The sequence below is a fragment of the Eurosta solidaginis genome, chromosome 4, assembly GCF_040869045.1.
Source record: "Eurosta solidaginis isolate ZX-2024a chromosome 4, ASM4086904v1, whole genome shotgun sequence".
Lineage (NCBI taxonomy): Eukaryota > Metazoa > Arthropoda > Insecta > Diptera > Tephritidae > Eurosta > Eurosta solidaginis.
Genome location: NC_090322.1, coordinates 22,596,391 through 22,619,134, shown reverse-complemented (window position 1 = coordinate 22,619,134; position 22,744 = coordinate 22,596,391). Strand labels below are relative to the sequence as shown.

Here is a 22,744-nt window from a genome sequence, read left to right as displayed (position 1 = left end):
GATATCGAAAAAGTGGGCGTGGTCATAGTCGGATTTCGTTCATTTTTCATACCAAGATAAAGTGAGTTCAAGTAAGCACGTGAACTAAGTTCATTAAAGATATATCGATTTTTGCTCAAGTTATCGTGTTAACGGCCATGCGGTAGGACAGACGGGCGACTGTGTATAAAAACTGGGCGTGGCATCAACCGATTTCGCCCATCTTCACAGGAAACAGTTAACGTCATAAAATCTATGCCCCTACCAAATTTCAAAAGGATTGGTTAATTTTTGTTCGATTTATGGCGTTAAAAGTATCCTAGACAAATTAAATGAAAAAGGGCGGGGCCACGCCCATTTTGAAAATTTCTTTTATTTTTGTATTTTGTTGCACCATGTCATTACTGGAGTTGAATATTGATACTTTACTTATATACTGTAAAGATATTCAATTTTTTGTTAAAATTTTACTTTAAAAAAAAATTTTTTAAAAGTGGGCGTGGTCCTTCTCCGATTTTGCTAATTTTTATTAAGCGTACATATGGTAATAGGAGTAACGTTCCTGCCAAATTTCATCATGATATCTTCAACGACTGCCAAATTACAGCTTCCAAAAGTTTTAAATTACCTTCTTTTAAAAGTGGGCGGTGCCACGCCCATTGTCCAAAATTTTACTAATTTTCTATTCTGCGTCATAAGTTCAACTCATCTACCAAGTTTCGTCGCTTTATCTGTCTTTTGTAATGAATTATCGCACTTTTTCGGATTTGCGAAATTTTCGATATCGAAAAAGTGGGCGTGGTTATAGTCCGATATCGTTCATTTAAAATAGCGATCTGAGATGAGTGCTCAGGAACCTACATACCAAATTTCATCAAGATACCTCAAAATTTACTCAAGTTATCGTGTTAACGGACGGACGGACATGGCTCAATCAAACTTTTTTTCGATCCTGATTATTTTGATATATGGAAGTCTATATCTATCTCGATTCCTTTATATATGTACAACCAACCGTTATCCAATCAAACTTAATATACTCTGTGAGCTCTGCTCAACTGAGTATAAAAAAAGCATACATCGGTCCATATGGAGTACATCTACAAAAATTCACTACATTGCAACAATCAACAAGGTACTTTAGCTCGACTGTCTCTACGCTAACCAAACAGCTGTTCTGCTGTTTAAAGTAGATGACAGATACACACATATGAAGAATCCAGAAAACAATAATTACTAAATAAGAGGAGCAATTGGCGTTTTAAAGCTCTTAAGCTAGCCATTCAGAAATCAAATCACAAAAAAAAAAAAGACTTGGGCAGAATATAAAATGAAAAATAAATTTGCCGAAATGGAAGTAACAAATGTGCAAAGATTCGATAGCTTGTGTCGAACTTGCATGCTTCAACTACTCGAAACATCACCGTTTGATACCAACTCCAAACCGAAGCAAGAATGGCAATCTATCTTCGATGTAATTGAGAAACGTGGCGTTCTACGAATAGTTGAGTTGCTCGCTATTGCAATACCGCAAATAGAAGTTCATCTAAATGACGAGCTGCCCAAAAAAATCTGTTGTGAATGCGTTCAACAATTACGTAGTTTTTACTTGTTCCAACAGATGTGCACCCAATCCGATCGACAGTTGCGTGAATGGAATGCTGAAAGAAATCATAAAACCATAACGGGGGATAAAATATCAGTACCTGCATCTCTGTTAGAAACCAGTGAGGAGGTAAAGGTGGTTGAATCTGTAAAACCTTTATTGGATGGACTACAAACACTTGCAGCTGACCCTTTGCAAAATGTTGTACATATTAAAAATGCAAGAAGTGATGTAAACGAGCTTGTTAAAAATGAGGCTTGTGATGACGAACCTACGGTATATAGCGATGATGGAACCCTGTCTTCAAAAGGCAAAACAATGGAAGAGCAAGTAAATTCAACGTAAGTACAAATTGCTCAAGTATTCGAACTATGTACATATTCTTCTCAAAGTCTAACAATTTATAGTGCGCGAAAATTTATATGTCATATATGCAATAAATCTTTAAGCAAACCTAGCCTTTTGCGAAACCATGTAAAGCTGCACCATGCGTCTTTCCAGCAAAAGGAACAGCTTCAATATTGCAGTTTTAAATGTGATCTTTGCAATCGTTATTTTCATAAAGCAGAATCTTTATATGAACATCGCTTAGTCCATGACGAGAAAGTGAATAAAAATTTATATTGCAAAGCTTGCAAACTGTGTGGTAAAATATACAGCTCTCAGCGTGCGTTAACGAGACATTATAGGGAAAAACATACTGAGAATAAAGCAAAGAAAACAATAAAACACACTTGCAAATTATGCAACAAGAGTAAGGACCAAGAACTATATTGTGAAGAACAAATTCGTTATATTAAAAATCTTTTTGCAGGTTATACTAGCGCTAGTGGGTTAAGGAGGCATGGTGTAACACATTCCGTGAGGGAACGCCCTCACTTGTGTCCCGAGTGCGGCAAATCATTCACCACGGCAGGGTACTGACATATATTATATATACACTATATATACTTACATTCTGCCGATTACAATCGTGACCAAAATAACCTAACTTTACTGAAGAGTTGTAAAAGCCATCGGAATAGTGGCTTTTTAATACGGGCACTACAAATACGATTGAAAGTTATTTATGGGTGTATATTATATCGAATTGGTCTCCATTAAGGCATCGAGTCACGGGAACCCCGATCCCGGGATTCCCACTGCTACAACAACAACAACATCCCGGGATTCCCGATGCAATTTGCGATTCCGAAATCCGCGGATTATATTTATTCAAGTCCCGGGATTGTCGGAATTTCATTGTAGATAACAACAACTGGATTTTGTTTACCCAACAAACATGAAAAAAAATTCTCCAGTCATTCTTAAATTATTTTCAAACCTTTGAGAGATTTTGAGAAATATACAGTTCTCAAATTAATATTCAACACATTTCTCCAGTTGATATCCTACATTGGATATCGAGTTGTGGTGGAGTTAAAAACAAAATCTCCAATTAGGTACCACCAAAACCAACAGCTGTTCATTGTGAGAAATAATCACCTGGTTGATAGCAGTAATGGAACGTAATTAATCAAAAATAAATTATATATATTTTATTTTAGTTTCGTGAAAATACTGTGGTATGGAATCTTACATTCGAGTCCAGTTAGAGAACCACAAGTTTGGAATAAAATTTTTTCAACTTAAATATTAGCATTTTTTGTTTTTTAGAAAAATTCCCTCTTTTGCTGAGTATGCTATGGTTCTCGAGTTGAGCCACTGTTTCGAAGCAACTCTGGAGATTTTAGAAGTATGCCAATTATCAACATGAGATCTAATGGTATTCAAGCCCAAATGCTTGTTGGGTATATTCGCCGCCATTCCGATGAACGCAAATAACTTATAGGTTAATTTTCAGTTACTGAAAAACTTCAGAATAAGGTTAGGCGTAGTTTAACTGACAAACTGAGTTGAACTTGTACTGAAAAACCGGGCCTAAGTTCGCGTCAAAAAAAGTAAATACAACGCGCAATTTACCTCCGGGACGGGTTATTTCTCCAAGAAGCTTTTCATGGCAGCAATACATTCTGCGTTAGGTTAGGTTAGGTTGCAAGGGCTGAGCTGAACACTATGAAACAGCTCACTACTTAGGCCACCAATGGGCCCATTGTAATACCCTATACGGTCTCAAAAAGAGGACACTCTGCGTTACCCTGCTTAAAAACTTTTTCCTGATCCAAAAAAAAAAGTTTTAAAATTTTTCATGCCGCTTTGCCCTGGATTTGAACCCGGGACTATCTATTAGCTGACGAATCATGTAAAACGACTTTATAGCTCGAAAGGACATTGAAAGCAAGTATGCAAATTTCCAAGACAAAATAATGAAGTATAAGCTCCAAAAATTGGGGCCCTTATAGTGTTATACGATCACGTATTGAAAAGCAATTTCATTCAAACGATAAATATAAAGCTGTCGAACGATTCGTTAAAATGATAAAAAGTCATGGGGCCAATGAATACTTGTAGCCACTATTTCACATATTTGCGTAATCCGATCAACAATTTCAGAGCTATTGCGATTCAAAAAATTTAGTTCGGTCACAGATCGTATAGATACATAAAAAAACTATATCGGCTATATCCAAAGCATAAAAAAAAATTCCGAAACCCTCTCATGCATAAAAAAAAATATTTCGGATGTATTTCAAAGGATCGCAAAAAATAAAAAAATAAAATTTCAGAAACCCTCAGTATTCAGTAAGTGTGAGTTTTGAAAAGTACATTTTTATTTCATACAAATTATATGAAGAAAGTGTACGGCTTATAACTGATACTTACTGAATCTGTCACTCACTAAACCAGGTAGTGTATATCGTCTAGCTGCGTAAAAGCTGCTAAATCTACTTATCTCTAAAAAAAAACGTTTAGATACTGATGGAATGGTGGAAGATTTCTACAAAAGTTTGTATAAGAAGAGTGTTTATAATGATATGTTTTCGATACATTTTGAAATTTTAACGTTTTCAGTGAATGGAGTTTGAAGCTTTTACCGCTGCGTCGCCGATGAAAGTTAGCTTTCCGTTGCGTACATATATGCTAACACGCAGGTAGAAGATTTGCCTTATTTGAGACGAAGAAACAATAAATAACGTTTTTGGGGCGGTATACCTCCGAGGAGATTCTTCTCTCAGACAGGCATACAGTGGGAATATTCTAACCCCCTTACCTATCCAGATTCAACCCCGAGGTTAACACTTTGCTTCCGATTAAAATATCACACTCCGCTCCAAAGTCGCACTTAAAATATAACCCGGAATAATCATAGAAATTGGTAATATCATAATCAAATTTGTTTTATGTATTATCTGCAGCAACATGAAACAGCATCGTTTGCGCCACCGGGATGACAAGCCTTTTGAGTGTCCCCATTGCCCGTTGAGATTCCGTTGTTACAGCGATATAGCCAATCACAAAGCGTCACATAGTAAAAACAAAACACATATCTGCGGTATTTGCGGTTCTGCATTTCATTTTCTTAATCAGTTGAGGAAACACGAAAAGAATCATACTGGTGAAAGGCCGTATAAATGTGATTATTGTGACAAGCGGTGAGTTAGCACATATTTGTACCTCGTCTAAATATATCTTAATTTCTTAAAATTGCTTACTTTGGTTCCCCAAATCAAGTTTTGTTCGCTCAGATCAGCAGCGCGTTCATATGCGCACACACACCGGTGAAAAACCTTACAAATGCAAATATTGCGAATGTGCCTATGCTCAAGGCAACGATCTAATCAAACATCTACGTACTCATCTCGGTGATAATGTTTATAGATGTGAATTATGCCCGCTAGCTTTTCGTTTAGCCTCTGAGCAACGTTTACACCTTACTGCGCACAAAAACGAAGATCCAGAAACGCGTGAGAGAAATATAAAAGCTTTGAGAGTTGAAGAAGCTAAATTGGTTGTGCAGGATTGTAAAAACTGCAAATGTTGATGTCAATAAAATTAGCAAGCATTTGATATTTTTTTTTTTAAAATGTGGGCAAGCCGATGGCCAATTAATGTAAGGTAAAATTATCCTGTATTATATTAGATCTTATTTATCTATTAACTATTAATACTATAGTGTTATCTACTTTGTACTCTTTACTTTAATTTTTAAAATAATTTTAATTGAGTTTTCGTGTTAACTTAAAATTTTGAATAACTTCAAAAAAAGAAAATTCTAATTAGTTGGAAAATATCTAAACTCAAAAATAAACAAAAATAATATTTTATACTTCAAATAAATAACATAATATTTTTAAAAAAATAAATATTTAAATATTTTGTTAACCACCAAATATATTGGCGATCTTACCATTACGAACTTTAAATCCTAGCTAACGAAAGGACATACAAAACGTTAGAGTTTTATTTGATGCAGCGACGTGCATTCTGAATCCATGGCAAAACACAAAAGCCTTCGCCACTAATAAGAAACTTTAAGTGAAAGTGAATGGTTATGTTAGACAATCAGAATAGTTTGAAACACTAACACAGGTGTCTAAGTGAACTACAGCCGAAACTAAAAACATATGGATGCATTTAGTTTAATAGTTTAATATAAACATTAGTTGTTAGTACCAACGTTAAACGCTTTTTAAAGTAAAAAAGTGAAGTGAAATAAGCAAACTATAAACACACAGAATGTTTGAACAAATAAATATTTTCGAAACTGTTGGAATTTCTTGCAAATTCTAAGTGAATTCTCCTTGCGATACCTAAATATACCAACGACCGACTGACTTAAATAATACTATTAATAAAATAAATAGTGAATAACTTGTGCTTCATTTAACGAAACTATAACTGTGCAATTTAATGTGCCAAAAAATCGTATAATAGCTATAACCACGTTTACAACATAATGATCTTTAAAACAACGGTTAGATCATTCACGCCACAACAACAAGAGCTACTATAACAATTTTGCGCGCAATACACAAAAACGGATTTTAAATGAAGACACCACCATGAAAATGAAGATATATATAGAGAAAACAACAAAACCATTGCATAACAAAGCCATTGCATAAACAACAACAACGATGTATTTACGCAATTGATTCGCTTAAAATCTTTACAATCATCAATCAACTATTTATTAATTTTAATATTTTTTTATTAAATTTAATTTTATGTAAGTACAATTTTTATTTTAATATTAAATTAAAAATTTTGCAACTATAATATAAATTAAAATTTTATAATTTTAAACCTTTTAAATTTTCAAATTTATTTTAAGATTATTTTTATATTTTAACAATTTTATATAAATTATTTAAATTTATAAAATTTTTTTTTTGTATATAAAAATAAATATTTTATTTAAATTGTTAACTCCCTTTCCAAAAAAATTCTTAAATATTTTCTTATTTTCAAATTTTTCATTTAAATTTCTTTTCATATGGTTCTACGTTCACCAATACGAACTCGTAAATTTACAAATTCAGAAAATCAAAATATCAACCATACAAATAACATCATGACTCACAATACAACTCAAAATTCTAACATTAATACAACACAAAACAACATCTCTAATACAACACAAAATACTTCAACACAAGATAACTTTACAAATTTTCCTTCTACTAAATCTATTAAATTACCACAATTTTGGCATGATTGTTCTGATGCCTGGTTTTTACTTGTTGAAGGACAATTTGAAATTAATAATATCACTGATGATAATTTAAAATTTCAAAATGTTCTAATTACTCTTCAACGAGATACTATATCTAAAATTTTAGATGTTATTAACCCTCCTCCTCTTTTTAATAAATATGACACAATCAAAAAAGTTCTATGTGAAAGATTTTCTCTTAGCGAAGAAAAACGATTAGAACAATTATTTTCAAAAACTGAACTTGGTGATCGTTCACCATCTGAATTATTCAGATTTATGAAATCACTTATAGGTACTGACTCCATTGTAAGTCAAGAATTACTTTTCAAATTATGGATTCGTAAATTGCCACAAGAAATACAAATCCATTTAACTTCTAGTAACAATCAAAATAAAGATGAAGTAATTATTTTAGCTGACAAACTTTTTGATTTAATCAACAAACGTCATTCTTCCAAATCTCCTGTAGTCTCAAGTATAAATAATAATATTTTAGAACAATGCGTTAAAAATTTAACTGAATTAACCACGGCTATTTTTCAAAATTTAAATAAAATTTCTAATGATATTAATCAATTACAAATCCGTTCAAGATCTAAAGATAGAAATAGATTTAAATCTCGAAATTTTTCAAAATCAAGAAATTTTTCAAACAATCGTAATTTTACTTCACAAACAAATATTTGTTGGTATCACAAAAAATTTAAGAATAACGCTCTTAAATGTATACCCCCATGCAATTTTAATCAAAATCACAATTCAAATTCCGAACAAAATTTAAACTGAAACGATCCATTATGACGGTGACGGATAATGGAACTATTATTAAACCTACTCGTCGCCTATTCATATTTGATAAATTCAATAAACTTAATTTTCTTATCGATACAGGTGCAGTTGTATCAGTTATTCCTTTTTCTAAATTTAAAATTTATAAAAGAAATTCGGATCTTACTTTGACTGCAGCAAACGGTTCTTCAATTGAAACTTTCGGTACAAAACTACTTAAAATTGATTTAGGTTTAAGAAGAGATTTTGAATTTCCATTCATTATTGCGAATATTGATACACCAATTTTAGGAGCAAACTTTTTAGAAAAATTCGGAATTATTGTCAATATTAAAAATAAAGAAATAATGGATTCTACTACAAAAATTAAAGTTACTGGATCTTCTGGATTTTCTGATATTTTCTCACTAAAAATTCCTATTGTCGAAAATAAGTTTTCAAAATTACTTAATGAATTTCCATCTATTACCTGTGAACCAGATTATACTAAAAAAGTTAAACACCATACGGTTCACAGGATAGAAACAAAAGGTATTTTACCATTTTCGAAACCCAGACGTCTTGATCCAATCAAACTTAAAATTGCTAAAGCTGAATTTGAATTTTTAGTTAAAACGGGTATATGCAGACCCTCAAATTCTCCTATTGCATCTCCACTTCATCTCGTTCCTAAAAAAGAACCAAATGATTGGAGACCTTGCGGAGACTATCGAAGACTTAATTTTATTACTACACCAGATCGGTATCCTTTACCACATATTCACGATTTAACAATTGATTTAAAAAACAAACAATTTTTTTCCAAAATTGATCTTGTGCGTGCTTACCACCAAATTCCAATGGCAGAAGAAGACATTCATAAAACTGCAATAACTACCCCTTTTGGAATGTTTGAATTCGTAAGAATGCCTTTCGGTTTACGAAACAGTGCTCAAACTTTCCAACGCTTTATTAATGAAGTATTTTCTGATTTCGATTTTGTATTTACATACATTGATGACATTCTTATTGCCAGTGATAATGAAGATCAACATATAAATCATTTAAAATCAGTTTTCAAAAGACTTGAAGAATATAATTTAAATATCAAACCTTCAAAATGTACTCTCGGTGTAAATAAATTAAATTTCTTAAGTTACGAAATTTCAGGCGAAGGTATTAAACCATCTTTAGATAGAATTGAAATCATAACAAATTTTGAAAAACCAATTTCTATAAATAAATTACAAAAATTTTTAGGTATGATAAATTACTATCACAGATATATTAAAATGTTAGCAACAGAACTTAGTCCTCTGCATGAAATGTTAACACATGCAATTAAAAACAAACTCAAACAATTAAATTGGACAAATGAAACCACAACAGCTTTCGAAAATGTTAAAAAACTTTTTGCTAAAAATACTTTACTTACACATTTCGACAAAAATGGTACTTTATCATTAGCAGTAGATGCATCAAATGTTGCTATTGGAGCAGTTCTTCAACAAACTAGCAATAATATACTAGAACCCTTAGCTTATTTTTCAAGAAAACTAACTACAACAGAAACTAAATATTCAACATTTGATCGTGAACTTTTGGCAATTTATAATTCAATTAAACATTTTAAACATTTTCTTGAAGGTAGAACTTTTACAATTTATACTGATCATAAACCTTTAATTCATGTTCTAAATTCTAAAGTAGATAGATCTCCTCGTCAACTACGTCATCTTGAATATATTGCTCAATTTACAAATGATATTCAATATATACGTGGAAAAGACAACATAGTTGCCGACACACTTTCCCGTATTCCAGAAATAAATGCAATTTCAACTCAAGATATAAATTTAGAAACTTTATATAAAGAACAACAAACTGATACATTTTTACAAAAAACCATTTCTGATCAAAATTCTAAAAATAATTTAAAGGAAATTCATATTCCAGTTATTAATTTAAATATATGGTGTGATGTTTCTCTACAACCTTTTCGACCTTATGTTCCACATTCTATGAGAAGAATTATATTTGACAAAATTCACTCATTATCTCATCCAAGTATAAGAACAACTAGAAAATTAATTCAAAATAAATATTATTGGCCTAACATGCGTAAAGAGATTAACGATTGGACTTCATCTTGCATCAATTGTCAAAAATCCAAAATTTCAAGACATACTAAATCTCCTATCCAAAAAATTCAAATACCATCAGGCCGTTTTGAACATATTCATATGGATATTGTTGGACCTCTTCCAGTTTCAAATGGAAATTGTTATATTTTAACAATTATTGACAGATTTTCACGTTGGCCTGAAGCTTATCCACTTAAAGATATTTCAACAAATACTATAGTAAAAACTTTTATTCAAAATTATATACCACGATTTGGTATACCATTGAATATTACAGTAGATCAAGGTTCACAATTCACCTCAAATTTTTTTACGGAATTAACTAAACTTTTAGGTTCTCATAAAATTCATACATCTCCTTACCATCCCCAAGCAAATGGCATGATAGAGAGATTTCATCGAACTTTAAAAGCAGCAATTATAGCATCAAACGACTCGGTTCATTGGTCTGACATTTTACCATTCATTCTACTTGGTTTACGAACTTCTATTAAAGAAGATTTAAAATGTTCATCTGCTGAACTTGTTTATGGCCAAACACTTAGAATACCTGGTGAATTAATTATTTCAAATAGTAATAAAGAACATGATTTTTCTAATGACGCTCTTCATAAAATAAGAGAATATTTTTCGCTTGTTCGTTCTAAAGTGTTTCATCATAATAAAGAAAATTTTTTCGTTCCTAAACAATTAGAAAATTGTGAATATGTTTTTGTTAAAGTTCTTCGTAAATCTAATTTAGAATCACCTTATGAAGGACCTTTTAAAGTTATCTCTAAGAAAAATAAAACATTTACAATTCAATACAAAAATACTATTAAAAATATTTCAATTGATTTACTTAAACCAGCAAACATACTTATTAACACTAATTTAAATACAAATACATTAAACAACAAAAAACAAAAAAAGGTTACTTTTAATATTAATTAATAATTTGTTTGTTTCAAATTTTCTTGGAGGGGGAGTAAATATAGTGTTAACTACTTTGTACTCTTTACTTTAATTTTTAAAATAATTTTAATTGAGTTTTCGTGTTAACTTAAAATTTTGAATAACTTCAAAAAAAGAAAATTCTAATTAGTTGGAAAATATCTAAACTCAAAAATAAACAAAAATAATATTTTATACTTCAAATAAATAACATAATATTTTTAAAAAAATAAATATTTAAATATTTTGTTAACCACCAAAAATACAATGCGGAATTAACCTCCGAGGAGATTTAGACCGATCTTAAAAAAATAGATCAAATTTGTAGATTCTTCTTACATAAAATATGCCGTAGAGAGGCTCCAAGAGGAAGATTACATTGTTGCGGGAATATGTTTTTAAATAAAGTTAGCAACACAGTGTATACGAGTGTTCAGTGGCGTAGTAAAATAATTATTCGAGGGGTGTAGGGGTCACAAAATTTAAAATTCAAATTTTGTTAAGTGATGATAAGTAGTTATTGTATGGAATAATGTTATTGGGAGGAAATAGTATTGTATTTATTCAGTGATCCATCTATTGAAAATATTGGTGTAATAATTAATAGTAAAAAGCAAAATTACAAATTGATTTTCCTCAGTTTTTGAGCGAATCGGCCAATGACTTCTTCCACTGTGATATCAATATTTCTATTGATACTTAACAGGGCAAGTCCATTCGGCCTATCTTCTCCGGTTGAATTCCTTATCCAATTTTTCAAACGCCTCAATGTTAAAAAACTTCCTTCACTGCTGGCAATGTTTACAGCTAACGTGGCTCCAATCCTCAAAAACTTGAAAACGTGTGGAAAAAGTTCTTCATTACAAATATTTAATACGTCGATGAATGTCTTTAGGCGATCTTCTGCTCCAACCCAATGTTGTCTCCATAGCAGGACTTCATTTTTCACCATAGATACCGCTGTTCCAGTAAGTGCTGGCCACTGATCCATTATTATTTCGACAGCTTCAGAGACCTTTTCCCCTACTTTTCTGACCAATTTATCGGGAATGGCATTTTCAGTAATGGACAATTTGTTTTTATGCTTGATGAATCTATTAGACACTGAATATATGAAGTGATCAATGTTGTTGTTGTTGTTGTTGTAGCGATAAGGTTGCTCCCCGAAGGCTTTGGGGAGTGTTATCCATGTGATCGTCCTTTGCCGGATACAGTTCCGGTACGCTCCGGTACCACAGCACCATTAAGGTGCTAGCCCGACCATCTCGGGAACGATTTATGTGGCCACATTAAACCTTCAGGCCATCCCCTCCCTCCCCACCCCCCAAGTTCCATGAGGAGCTTGGGGTCACCAGAGCCTCGTCTATTAGTGAAACAGGATTCGCCGCGGATAGGTGAGGTTGACAATTGGGTTTGGAGAAGCTATATATTGCGCTGGCAACCTGAAGGGTTGCGCTACACACCCCTTGAACCTGGTATTTTAGTCGCCTCTTACGACAGGCATACCTACCGCGGTTATGTTCTGACCCCCTTACCCGCTGGGGGCTGAAGTGATCAATGAAAGGGATGAATATTAATTTGCGAAAATATTCTTTTTCTGAGCTGTTTTCGTAGTTTTCTCGATTTTTTTTGATGACTCACTATCCTAGGAACTTCAAATCTTCTCTGCGATAGTTTCAGCTAATTCTTTAGCATCAATAAACATTTCTTTGAACTTTGGCTTAGCCTTTTCCCTAATTTCTTTCAACAAAACAGCCAGATCATCAGCCGCTGAAGAAAGATCAACACTTTTCCCTTGAAGGTAAGAAGTTAATGGTTGAGCCAAAGAAAAAAATTCGTTAAATACAATCCTCCAGTCCTCAAAGTGTGTAGATAACAGAAAGCTTTTCTAGAACTTTCAGCGTTTCCACAGCCATGAATATTTTCTAAACTGAAATAAATGGGAACACAAATTTCTTTGAAGCAGATCACACACAATCGCTTCAAACGTTCTTTCTTTGTATGTATGTATGTATGTATGTATTTATTTATTTGAAAATTTGTTCCTAGCACAACAATTTTGACAAATTATTTAACAGTGCTAGTCATGAATAGCATGAGCTATAAAAATTGAACATTTATAATAATAATAAATTAGATTAATCAAATTAAATTAAATATAACGGATAATAGTGAAATATTTATGCATGTAAATGTAAATCTTAAAACTAAAGAAAGTAATTAATAAATATTAAAAGACAGCAGTAGTGATGATAACCTTTGGCTGGTTATAGATCGAAGAGTATTTAACAAATAAAGAAAGAAGACACAGAGAAAGGAAAAGGACTTAGAAATGAACATTTTAACAAAAACAAATTGAGATCTATCTTAAGAATCGTTAAAAAATGATGTTAGCTCTTTTTTGAAGTGCAGAACATTACTTAAGAGTCGAAGACTTGTAGGTAGGGAGTTCCAAAGACGTATTGCAGTAACAAAGAATTGGCGCTCAGAGGTTAGCGTGCGGTATCTAATGTGCTTAAGAAGAAGCACCGATCTTGATGATTGCAGAAAAATAAGCTTACGATATAGATGGTCAGGTTCCTTCGTGTGTATCAATTTATGGAGGAAGGACAGTGCTTTTTTTGACTTTTAAAAGATTTTCGAAAGAAATGTTTAGCACCCTTTCAGCATGTTGTGATACGTGGTCAAGTCTTTTCAACCCATAAACATATCTAGCAATGTTGTTGTAAACAACATTTAGTTTGTTCTTGCACAGATAGTCACAGTTTGAGTAAATCACACAACCATGGAGTAGCGTAGGTATTAAGTACGCTTTAGCCAGAAGTAGTCTTATGTGCAAAGGCGTGAAATACTGTGTTAACCATAGTGTACGAAGCATTCCATACACTTTTCCAACCGTTCTAAAAATATGGTCTTTCCATGTCAATGTTTTGTTAAAAATTACACCTAAGTTTTTCGCCGTATCTACGTTTTCTATAACGGAATTGTCGAACACAACTTATTCTAAACCATTAGTGGGAAAAGACCTTCTATGAATAACAATACATTTTGACTTATTCGAGTTTATACATAAGCCATTCATAGTAGCCCATGAAAATATTTGATTCAAATCGTGGTTTAAGTTACTTATGCACAAGCTAGTTTGATCACGAGGACAACACGTAAACAACTGCACATCATCAGCATAGAAATGAACATTACAATTCTTAAGGACATCGGGTATGTCATTGATATACAGAACAAATAACAGAGGACCCAGGATAGAGCCTTGAGGGACGCCTCTTAAGACATGTAGGAAGTCAGACTTTTCACCGTCTATACATACTGCTTGAGTCCTATCGCCAAGATATGATCTTATAATGGCAACTGCATGACCAGAGAAGTTGAATAAGTTTTCCAGCTTCCTACAGAGCAGAGTGTGGTCTACAGAATCAAAAGCTTTAGAGTGGTCAAGAAGTATTAAGAAGGCAATGTAACTTTCATCCACTCGCTCACGAATTTCTTCTGTCACAGATAATAGTGCCGTTGTGCAGCTCCGCTTTGACCTGAAACCGGACTGACTGTCTGACAGGAGCTTGTATTCATGTACATATGATACGATTTGCCCATGTAGAATACGTTCAACGACCTTAGAGAGGAAAGGGAGTATGGCTATTGGTCGATACTCATTATTTTGTTTACGGATTGGAATAACTTTTGCAGCTTTCCAGTATATTGGGAAGACACCGGTCGTCAAAATTGAGTTGACCAAGTAATGTGGGGAAGGATTTTGGGAAGAATGACTTTTAAAAACTATGAACATATACCATCAAGCCCCATTGCGTTAGACCACAGAAAGTATGGCTTGGACAACATCACAATTATCGACACAAACAAACTCGAAAGGGCTAGTGTCAACATTAACACGCACGGAGTAGTTATCAATACACACATTGTCGGCTGAGTTTGGTAGTCTTACAAAAGTATTATTTATTTCGGTGATGTCGACATCAGGGGGATGAGGCAGGCCACTTTTGGACTTACCAATTCCTAATTGTTTGATTTTCTTCCACTTTTCTTTTGTATTCAAAGCAGAACTAAACTTATACTTAATTTGCCTTGGCCAGCCTTATGGCTTTGTTTGCAGTAAGCCGAACTGTTTTAAAGCAGCTATGCGCTTCGACTGTTTTGTACCTTTTCCACCGTGAGTAGCTTGGTTACGAAGGTGGATAAGGTGTTTTAATGTAGCATTGGACCAAGAGCTATTCTTGTATTTAGGTGTTTTTATTTTTAGTGGAACGTGATCATCGAATAACTTATTTATGTTATCCTGCAGAAACTTTGTCTGGCCATCAACCGATGTCAACGTACGAATCAAGCTCCATTCAACCGGCTCAATGGACTCAGCAAGAATAATAATCTATACTTCTGTAATCGCGATACGCGAAGGAACTTGGCCTAGATGATGTTTGGAAGTTGTAGTTTAGGAATATCAGGTCGTGTTTTGAGAAGCAGGAGGCGGATAGTTGCGTGTAGTGAATCATTTTTTGAAGATCATTGACAAAAAATAAATCTAATAGAGAAGAGTTAGTATTTGTGAAATGCGTTGGTATAGCACAGTTTGTGGGAAAAAGTCCCAGAGATTCCATGCTTTGTTTTAAAGTGGCATCCACCAGTAGGTTACTATTAAAATCTCCAGCGATGATAATAGTGTCATAGTCTATTAGTAACGATTGAAGAAATTCAATAAACGCGGAAAAATCTACTAGTCGATTTGGTCTGTGTGCACAGCCGATAAGAAGCCTACTATTATTCTCAGAAAACATATGAACAAACACATATTCCACAAGATTACCTGGACTAGAACAACAACACAATTTACAAGACATACTACTTTTTACATATATCGCAACACCACCACCATGACCACTTCTATCAACTCTGAAAAGTTGGTATCCATTTATCTTCACCATATCATTTTTATGAAACGAAGAAAACCATGTTTCTGAAACACATATGACATCAATATCGGAGCCTTCTGACAGAAACCTCAACTCGTCAAGCTTTTTATAAAGGCTTTGCGCATTGATACGAATAACTTTCAGTCCGTTGGCTTTTTTGCTGACTATGCGCAACAAAGTAGATAGACAGTCTTTGGAACTCGGGGGCTCACTATCGGAGACCATCATTATAAAAATAATTAAGTGAATGATTTACACTGAATTTGGCTAACAACATAATTAAAGATTTTGTGATGTTGTAGGTGGAAAAAAGACAGAGAAGGAATAGATTAGAAGAGAGCAAAGAGAAATATTTATTACCAGGAGGCTGTTAGTTAAGCCCTCGGTGGCCCTCCAGGGCGTTGTTCGCAACCAGCGTGTCGTCTGTAAGTTTAGCGTGAAGCAGAGGTGGTGGAAAATCTTTTGTAAGTTTTCCCCTTCCTCGAAGGGAATCCCATGAACTCGGACGTAGAATGCAGCAATTTGGAGTTCTTGCTTAGATATAAAGTTTTCCTGCTTACATACTCTCTGTTTTAGTGTGGCTATTTCATTTTCGAGGTGCCCAATCCTCTCAAACATACCCTCCATGCGATTAATTCTACCACTTAACTCGTTTAACTCCTTCTTCAGGCCTTCAAATTTATCTTCCACTTTTCTGCATGTAAACTCCATCATACGCTTTTCTGCTTCCATTATTTCATTGGACAACGAGTCATTGTACTTTATCAGTCGTTGGTCGATTGTACAGATGAGGTTAGGAGATGAATCGCTTAGACGAGGAGCCTTTTTAATTATTTCAGCTTCATTGCCCAAGGTCGCGCCACGACGCTTAGATAATTCAAAGTTTCGACGGCATCCTTGAGAATAGCTTCGCGTTTTGCTGAAGGTCTGAAGAAAGAAATTATCTGCTTTATGGACCGAAAACAGTTTCTTATGAGAGAAATGGAGCACGCTTCACCAACCGCCAAATTCAATGAATGGCTTGCGCAATGTACATAAAGTGCAGCCGGATACTTCTCCATCACTGGAGCAGCACAACCATTCCATTCTCCACTCATTGCAGCTGCACCGTCGTATCCTTGAGAAACCAAAAACTCCAAGTTGATCTTCAGCTTCTTTAAAATGTTTATCAATTACGAAGCAAATCCTCTACTAGTGCAATCTTCGATCGGGACGAACTCTTCTCTAAAAAATTATACCATCTGCAGTTTTTTCAGTATAACGGAAACATAGTGAATATTGTTCCACGCCACTAATGTCAGTTGTCCCATGTTGTTGTTGTTGTTGTGTTGCTCCCCGAAGGCTTTGGGGAGTGTTATCGATGTAATGGTCCTTTGCCGGATACAGATCCGGTACGCTCCGGTACCACAGCACCATTAAGGTGCTAGCCCGACCATCTCGGGAACGATTTATGTGGCCACATTAAACCTTCAGGCCATCCCCTCCCTCCCCACCCCCAAGTTCCATGAGGAGCTTGGGGTCGCCAGAGCCTCGTCTGTTAGTGAAACAGGATTCGCCGCGGATAGGTGAGGTTGACAATTGGGTTTGGAGAAGCTATATATTGCGCTGGCAACCTGAAGGTGTTAAGGCTACACAGCCCCTTGAATCTGGTATTTTAGTCGCCTCTTACGACAGGCATACCATCTGCGAGTATAGTGCAGCATTCGCTTGCGTTGCAAGAATCTTTTCAAGGATTATGTGCCCGCAAATTTCGATGAGTTCATTCTGAATCTGTGGATTCGTGTAAGATGTGACGCGATTGTTCAATGTGGCAGTTTGAAGTAAATGTTGCTTCAATGTTTGGTCACCAGCATTCATCCGAAATCTTAATAAAGATCTGAAGTTACCATCATTATGGGGAGGAGTCTCGAGGGACATAGGACCAGAATTAAGATGTCCTCTTGAAGCTATTTCTTGCCTGTCGATCAAAATTATTGTTTTGACGATGGAGCGAAAGATTTCTCGATTCCGTTGAAATTGAAATGTATATCAAATCAATTTTTTACGAGACTACTAATATTTCGGAGGGAGTTTTGTCCCCAAACCAGTTGTCAACCCGACTCCTGTTACAAATATCAATGTTTCACACACATATTTAGCTCTGGCGACCCCAAGTTCCTCAGGGAAGTAGAGGGCGGGGCGGGATGGCCTAGAAAGTTTAATGTAGTCATATTAATCGTTCCCCAGATGGTCGGGCCAGTATCCTAATGGTGCTTTGTTGCCGGAACGCATATTTTGCTTAATATTTCCAGGTCAAAGGGCAAACCATTCCTGAAAAGTACATGAATAGAGTTTGTTTATCGAGTAGTTTTTTAAATATATGTAACCTCCGATATAGGTTACTGTCTGGGGGCACACTTCCGCTATACCCTTATTGTTTATACAACAATCTAATGCATCTACCTACGTACTGCGCACATGTACATATGTATGTATGCATTTTTTTAACACTCCGAATGTTTATTTTTTCAGCACGTCAGAACTATCACGAATGCTACGCGTATTTATTGCGCTCTTGGTTTATTCGTCATATTCATCATGCTCTAATTATTATTATATTGTGACGAATATTAGCAACACTAAGGGATACTATCACCTCTAAGCCGATACTAAGCAGTTACTTGTATGTACATAAAAAAATCAATCATAATGTCTACACTAATGTACATACAAGCAGCGGAGAGATACGCACAAACACATGCATATATCTGAGATACTCACAAAAGTATGCAATCATCGTTAGAAGTATTACTCACATATACACGCGCATATGGTTATGCGAGAGGCTATAAACGTGCATCTGTAGTTTATAGCTGGTAAGTTTATTGCTGGTAATCAAGTAGTAAATTCTAGAAGAAGAAATGCTAGAAATATGCGAACGAGACAGCAGAGAGTATAAAAGGAGCGAAAGCTGTGTAAGCAGCAACCCACCCAGCATTTTTTGAAATTAATAATCATATTAGAGTCTTTTTCGAGTCTCCAGCATGATCAAAATAAGCATATATGCGCTCATTTTCTGATCAGAAAAGACTCCCTCGTCGGGAGAAAATGGTACCCTACGCGCGACTACACTTGGTGAGCCTCTTTTAACCTAATCAGTATTTAGTCTTTTTCGAGTCATATTTACCATCATTTATGAGTCTTGTGGGAATAATTTTTAAGTGTGTTTTAAAGCTTTTGCGATTCTTTCTATAGACATTTAAGAGTCTATTTGGAATCTTATTTTAATCATTTTTTGTGATCGCTTTACATTTTGTTGTTGCTTTTTCAATAAATCATATTTCACTCATAAGAGGGAGTCGATTTCGAGTCTTCTTTTGATCGCAAAATTGTCAAAAAAAAATTGTCGTCAAAAGGAGTCGAAAATGTCTCATTGTGGTGATATATACTTTAATCAATCTTCCATATGCTATGTGGGAATCAGTTTGATTTAAGCACGCAACTGAGTATAAATGTTATTGTGAAGTATTTTCAAAGTAGTCTAATAAAGACCATTTTGCGTTATTTAATATTGGAGTTATTTATTCAACAGTTTAGCGATACGAACGTTAATAGAAGGTTGCAAATAAGCGGAATTGCACTAAATTCGTTACAATTAGTGTCAGAAGAGGAATTGTTGAATAAATTATGAAGATTTTGAATACAACAAGGACATGGCAAAGTTAAGTGAATTAAGGATCCAGCAACTGAAAAAGGAGTTGGAGAACCGTGGATTGAATACAACCAGCAATAAGACCGAATTTCAAGCACGGCTACGAGACGCTATGGAATCGGAAGGAATTAATGTGGACGAGTATGTCTTTTATCCTGATGGGGACGAGACAACAACAAAAATGGAAGAGAAGAACGGAAGTCCGAGTCCAGTCGCATGCGGCGAGAATAATGCGATATTAGCTTTGTTATCACAGATATCGACAAAGATGGAAACCCAGGAAACATGTATAACTGAAAGTATAATATCCAAGATGGAATCACCGGAAACACGTATAACTGAAAGTACAACATCCAAGATGTAATCACAGGAAACACGTATAACATCCAAGATGGAAGCACAGGAGGCACGTATTTCAGAAATGTCGTCGATGTCATCCCAACTGGAAGAACAGAAGACATATATGGCATAACAACTGGAAGAACAGAAGACATATATGACATCTCAGTTGACTCATCAGTTGAAAGCACAAGAGGATCGCATATCCTCGCAGCTGGAGGCACAGGAAACAAAATGCTCATCGCAGCTGGAGGTTTTTAGTGAAATACAAGATGAAATGGAGGCTGAGATGGATGCTTTGAAAGATCGGATTCAGGAGTTACAATTGAACCGTCCAATCACTTCAACGTCTACTCTGAAGGTAAAATCCCAACGTTTGATGGTTCTGTTTCTTTCCAGGTATTTAAGCTCCAATTTGAGAAGACGTCAGCAGCGAACAACTGGAATGCAGAAGATAAAGTTGCTGCATTGTTCGTGGCTTTAGAAGGACCAGCTGTTGAGATATTACAGACCATCCCAGAATACGAACGTAACAGTTATGAAGCATTGATGGCCGCTGTAGAACGACGGTACGGAACCGATCACAGGAAACAGATCTACCATATAGAATTCCAAAACCGGTACCAAAAAGCTAACGAGACTTTGCAGGAGTTTGCCTCGGATGTTGAAAGATTGGCTCATCTAGCAAATGCGAACGCACCCGTGGGGTTCACCGAGAGGGTTATAAATGGAGCTTTATAAATGGCATACGGGACGTGGAAACGGAGCGAGCTATATACGCAAACCCAAAGTTAACATTCGCTGAAACCGTATCCCGTGAAAGGAACGCAGCAGAAAAACGATGGTACCGTCAAATGTTTTAAGTGTGGTAAGCCTGGGCACATTGCACGTTATTGCAGTACCAACCCTAATAGTCCAACAATGTGGGTGGCCGTAAACGCAGAGCTGAAGGAGATGAGCAAATCTCCAAGTCCTCCCAATCGTTAAACTAAAGCGAGTCAGCCGCAAGGGGCGACAGCTGGCTCCCGCAATTGAGTGCCCCATAATCTCTATCTCGCAAATTGGAAGAAGGTCAAGCAATCTTACTGTCGGAGGACATGTGGATGGAAAGGAACGTGTAATGACTGTAGATACGGGCGCATCTCATTCGTTGATCCGATCGTTGATCAAGCGCAAGCTCTACGAAGTAGTTCATTGGCCAAAGAACAGAGTGGGTCGCAGAACGTCTCATCTACCCTATACCACAATACGCTCACACGCTCTATAATCTATTGCGACCTATCATTTTCCATTCTTATATTCGATCATTCGCTTTATGTGGTTTCAAACGTACCTATACACACATGAACATAGCACGTATACATTTATAATTCATTTGAAGTTGACTCATACATTCATATATCCGTTTATGTAAATACATAATTCGCTTATTCTATTATATTCTACTTGTTTCCACAATGTAAAATTGAAGTCAGAAAAACATACACATATGTACTATCCCGTTACTTTGAATTCATGTGAAAATATAATATACAATTTTTGACACTGTGAGCTTGCTCTGTTTGTACATGACTAATTCGAATTAATCGTTGTTCAGCAACCAGAGAAGACACAGCAAAATAAACGCACAGCGTACACAACGCATATCCAATGAGACGGGGTTTTTATTGTACGCGTTAAATTTGCAAAATTAAGGACCAACGATTACAGTTTTATTTTGCTTGTTAAAGTATAAGTTTGCCAACTTTATTTTGCTATCTTTGCCAATTTTGCTTGCTTTGGATTCGCCAAGTTTATCTCGCTTTGGATCTTAACAAGTTTGCATAAATTTTGCTGAAGTTTTCGGTCGAATTTGTTTCTTCAAACTACACAACGCCATACATTTGGTCTTATTGGGAAGTCGTGTTAAATTAAACCAATTTTACGTACTCCAAAAAAGAGGAGTCCTCGCCTGAATTACCAATATACCAACCCAATCACGTTCAAAACTAATTCTGTTCCAGGTTCGATTCGAGCTCAAGGCCAGAACAATAATTTTTTTCTAATGATAATTATTGTTATTTTTTAATTTTTCTAAATTTGAAAAATTGTATTTTGTTTTTGGAATAGTAAGTAGAAAATTTTTCAGACAACCTGCCATAGCTGCGCAGATAGATCCATTTCGAAGGGTGCTAAGCCTTCATCATCAGTACGCTTTAGGCATGCTGCGCTAACAATTTAGCTATACAGCGGTGGTTTGTTTTGACTGGCAAATTTGCTACTTCTATTCCTTTTTACCAACTATATTTATTCAGTGTTGCGCCATCTGGTGCAAATCACTGATAATGCTGGATTTTTTGTTTATTGTCAATTACTTTGTTTGACATTCCAAGTGCTCATGGTTTATTAACAATTGTTTTTGTTTTTATCGGCCTATTGATAAATGATTCAGGTTCGATTCGAGCTCAAGGCCAGAACAATAATTTTTTTCTAATGATAATTATTGTTATTTTTTAATTTTTCTAAATTTGAAAAATTGTATTTTGTTTTTGGAATAGTAAGTAGAAAATTTTTCAGACAACCTGCCATAGCTGCGTAGATAGATCCATTTCGAAGGGTGCTAAGCCTTCATCATCAGTACGCTTTAGGCATGCTGCGCTAACCATTTAGCTATACAGCGGTGGTTTGTTTGACTGGCAAATTTGCTACTTCTATTCCTTTTTACCAACTATATTTATTCAGTGTTGCGCCATCTGGTGCAAATCA

General features: G+C 34.9%; 1 protein-coding gene across 2 annotated transcripts; it reads left to right on the top strand.

Annotated features, from left to right (window-relative positions):
• Positions 1 to 1,102: 1,102 nt before the first annotated feature.
• Positions 1,103 to 6,653, top strand: LOC137247709 (zinc finger protein 596-like). 2 transcript variants are annotated; one of them, XM_067778673.1, is made up of 5 exons: positions 1,103 to 1,926; positions 1,978 to 2,339; positions 2,400 to 2,502; positions 4,882 to 5,118; positions 5,198 to 6,653. In XM_067778673.1, exons 1-5 carry the CDS (start codon positions 1,310 to 1,312, stop codon positions 5,505 to 5,507), a joined length of 1,629 nt encoding a protein of 542 aa, XP_067634774.1. In that variant the 5' UTR covers positions 1,103 to 1,309; the 3' UTR covers positions 5,508 to 6,653. The 2 variants fall into 2 exon arrangements, with proteins under 2 accessions (XP_067634774.1, XP_067634775.1); XM_067778674.1 differs by having other exon boundaries at positions 1,104 to 1,926; positions 1,993 to 2,339; positions 5,198 to 6,652.
• The last annotated feature ends 16,091 nt before the right edge of the window (positions 6,654 to 22,744 follow it).

Coding starts and splice junctions, on each gene's coding strand:
- LOC137247709 (XM_067778673.1), top strand. CDS start 1,310: ATGAAAAATAAATTTGCCGAAATGGAAGTAACAAATGTGCAAAGATTC. Junction 2,340..2,399: donor TTGCAAATTATGCAACAAGA/GTAAGGACCAAG, acceptor ATCTTTTTGCAG/GTTATACTAGCGCTAGTGGG. Junction 5,119..5,197: donor TGTGATTATTGTGACAAGCG/GTGAGTTAGCAC, acceptor CCCCAAATCAAG/TTTTGTTCGCTCAGATCAGC.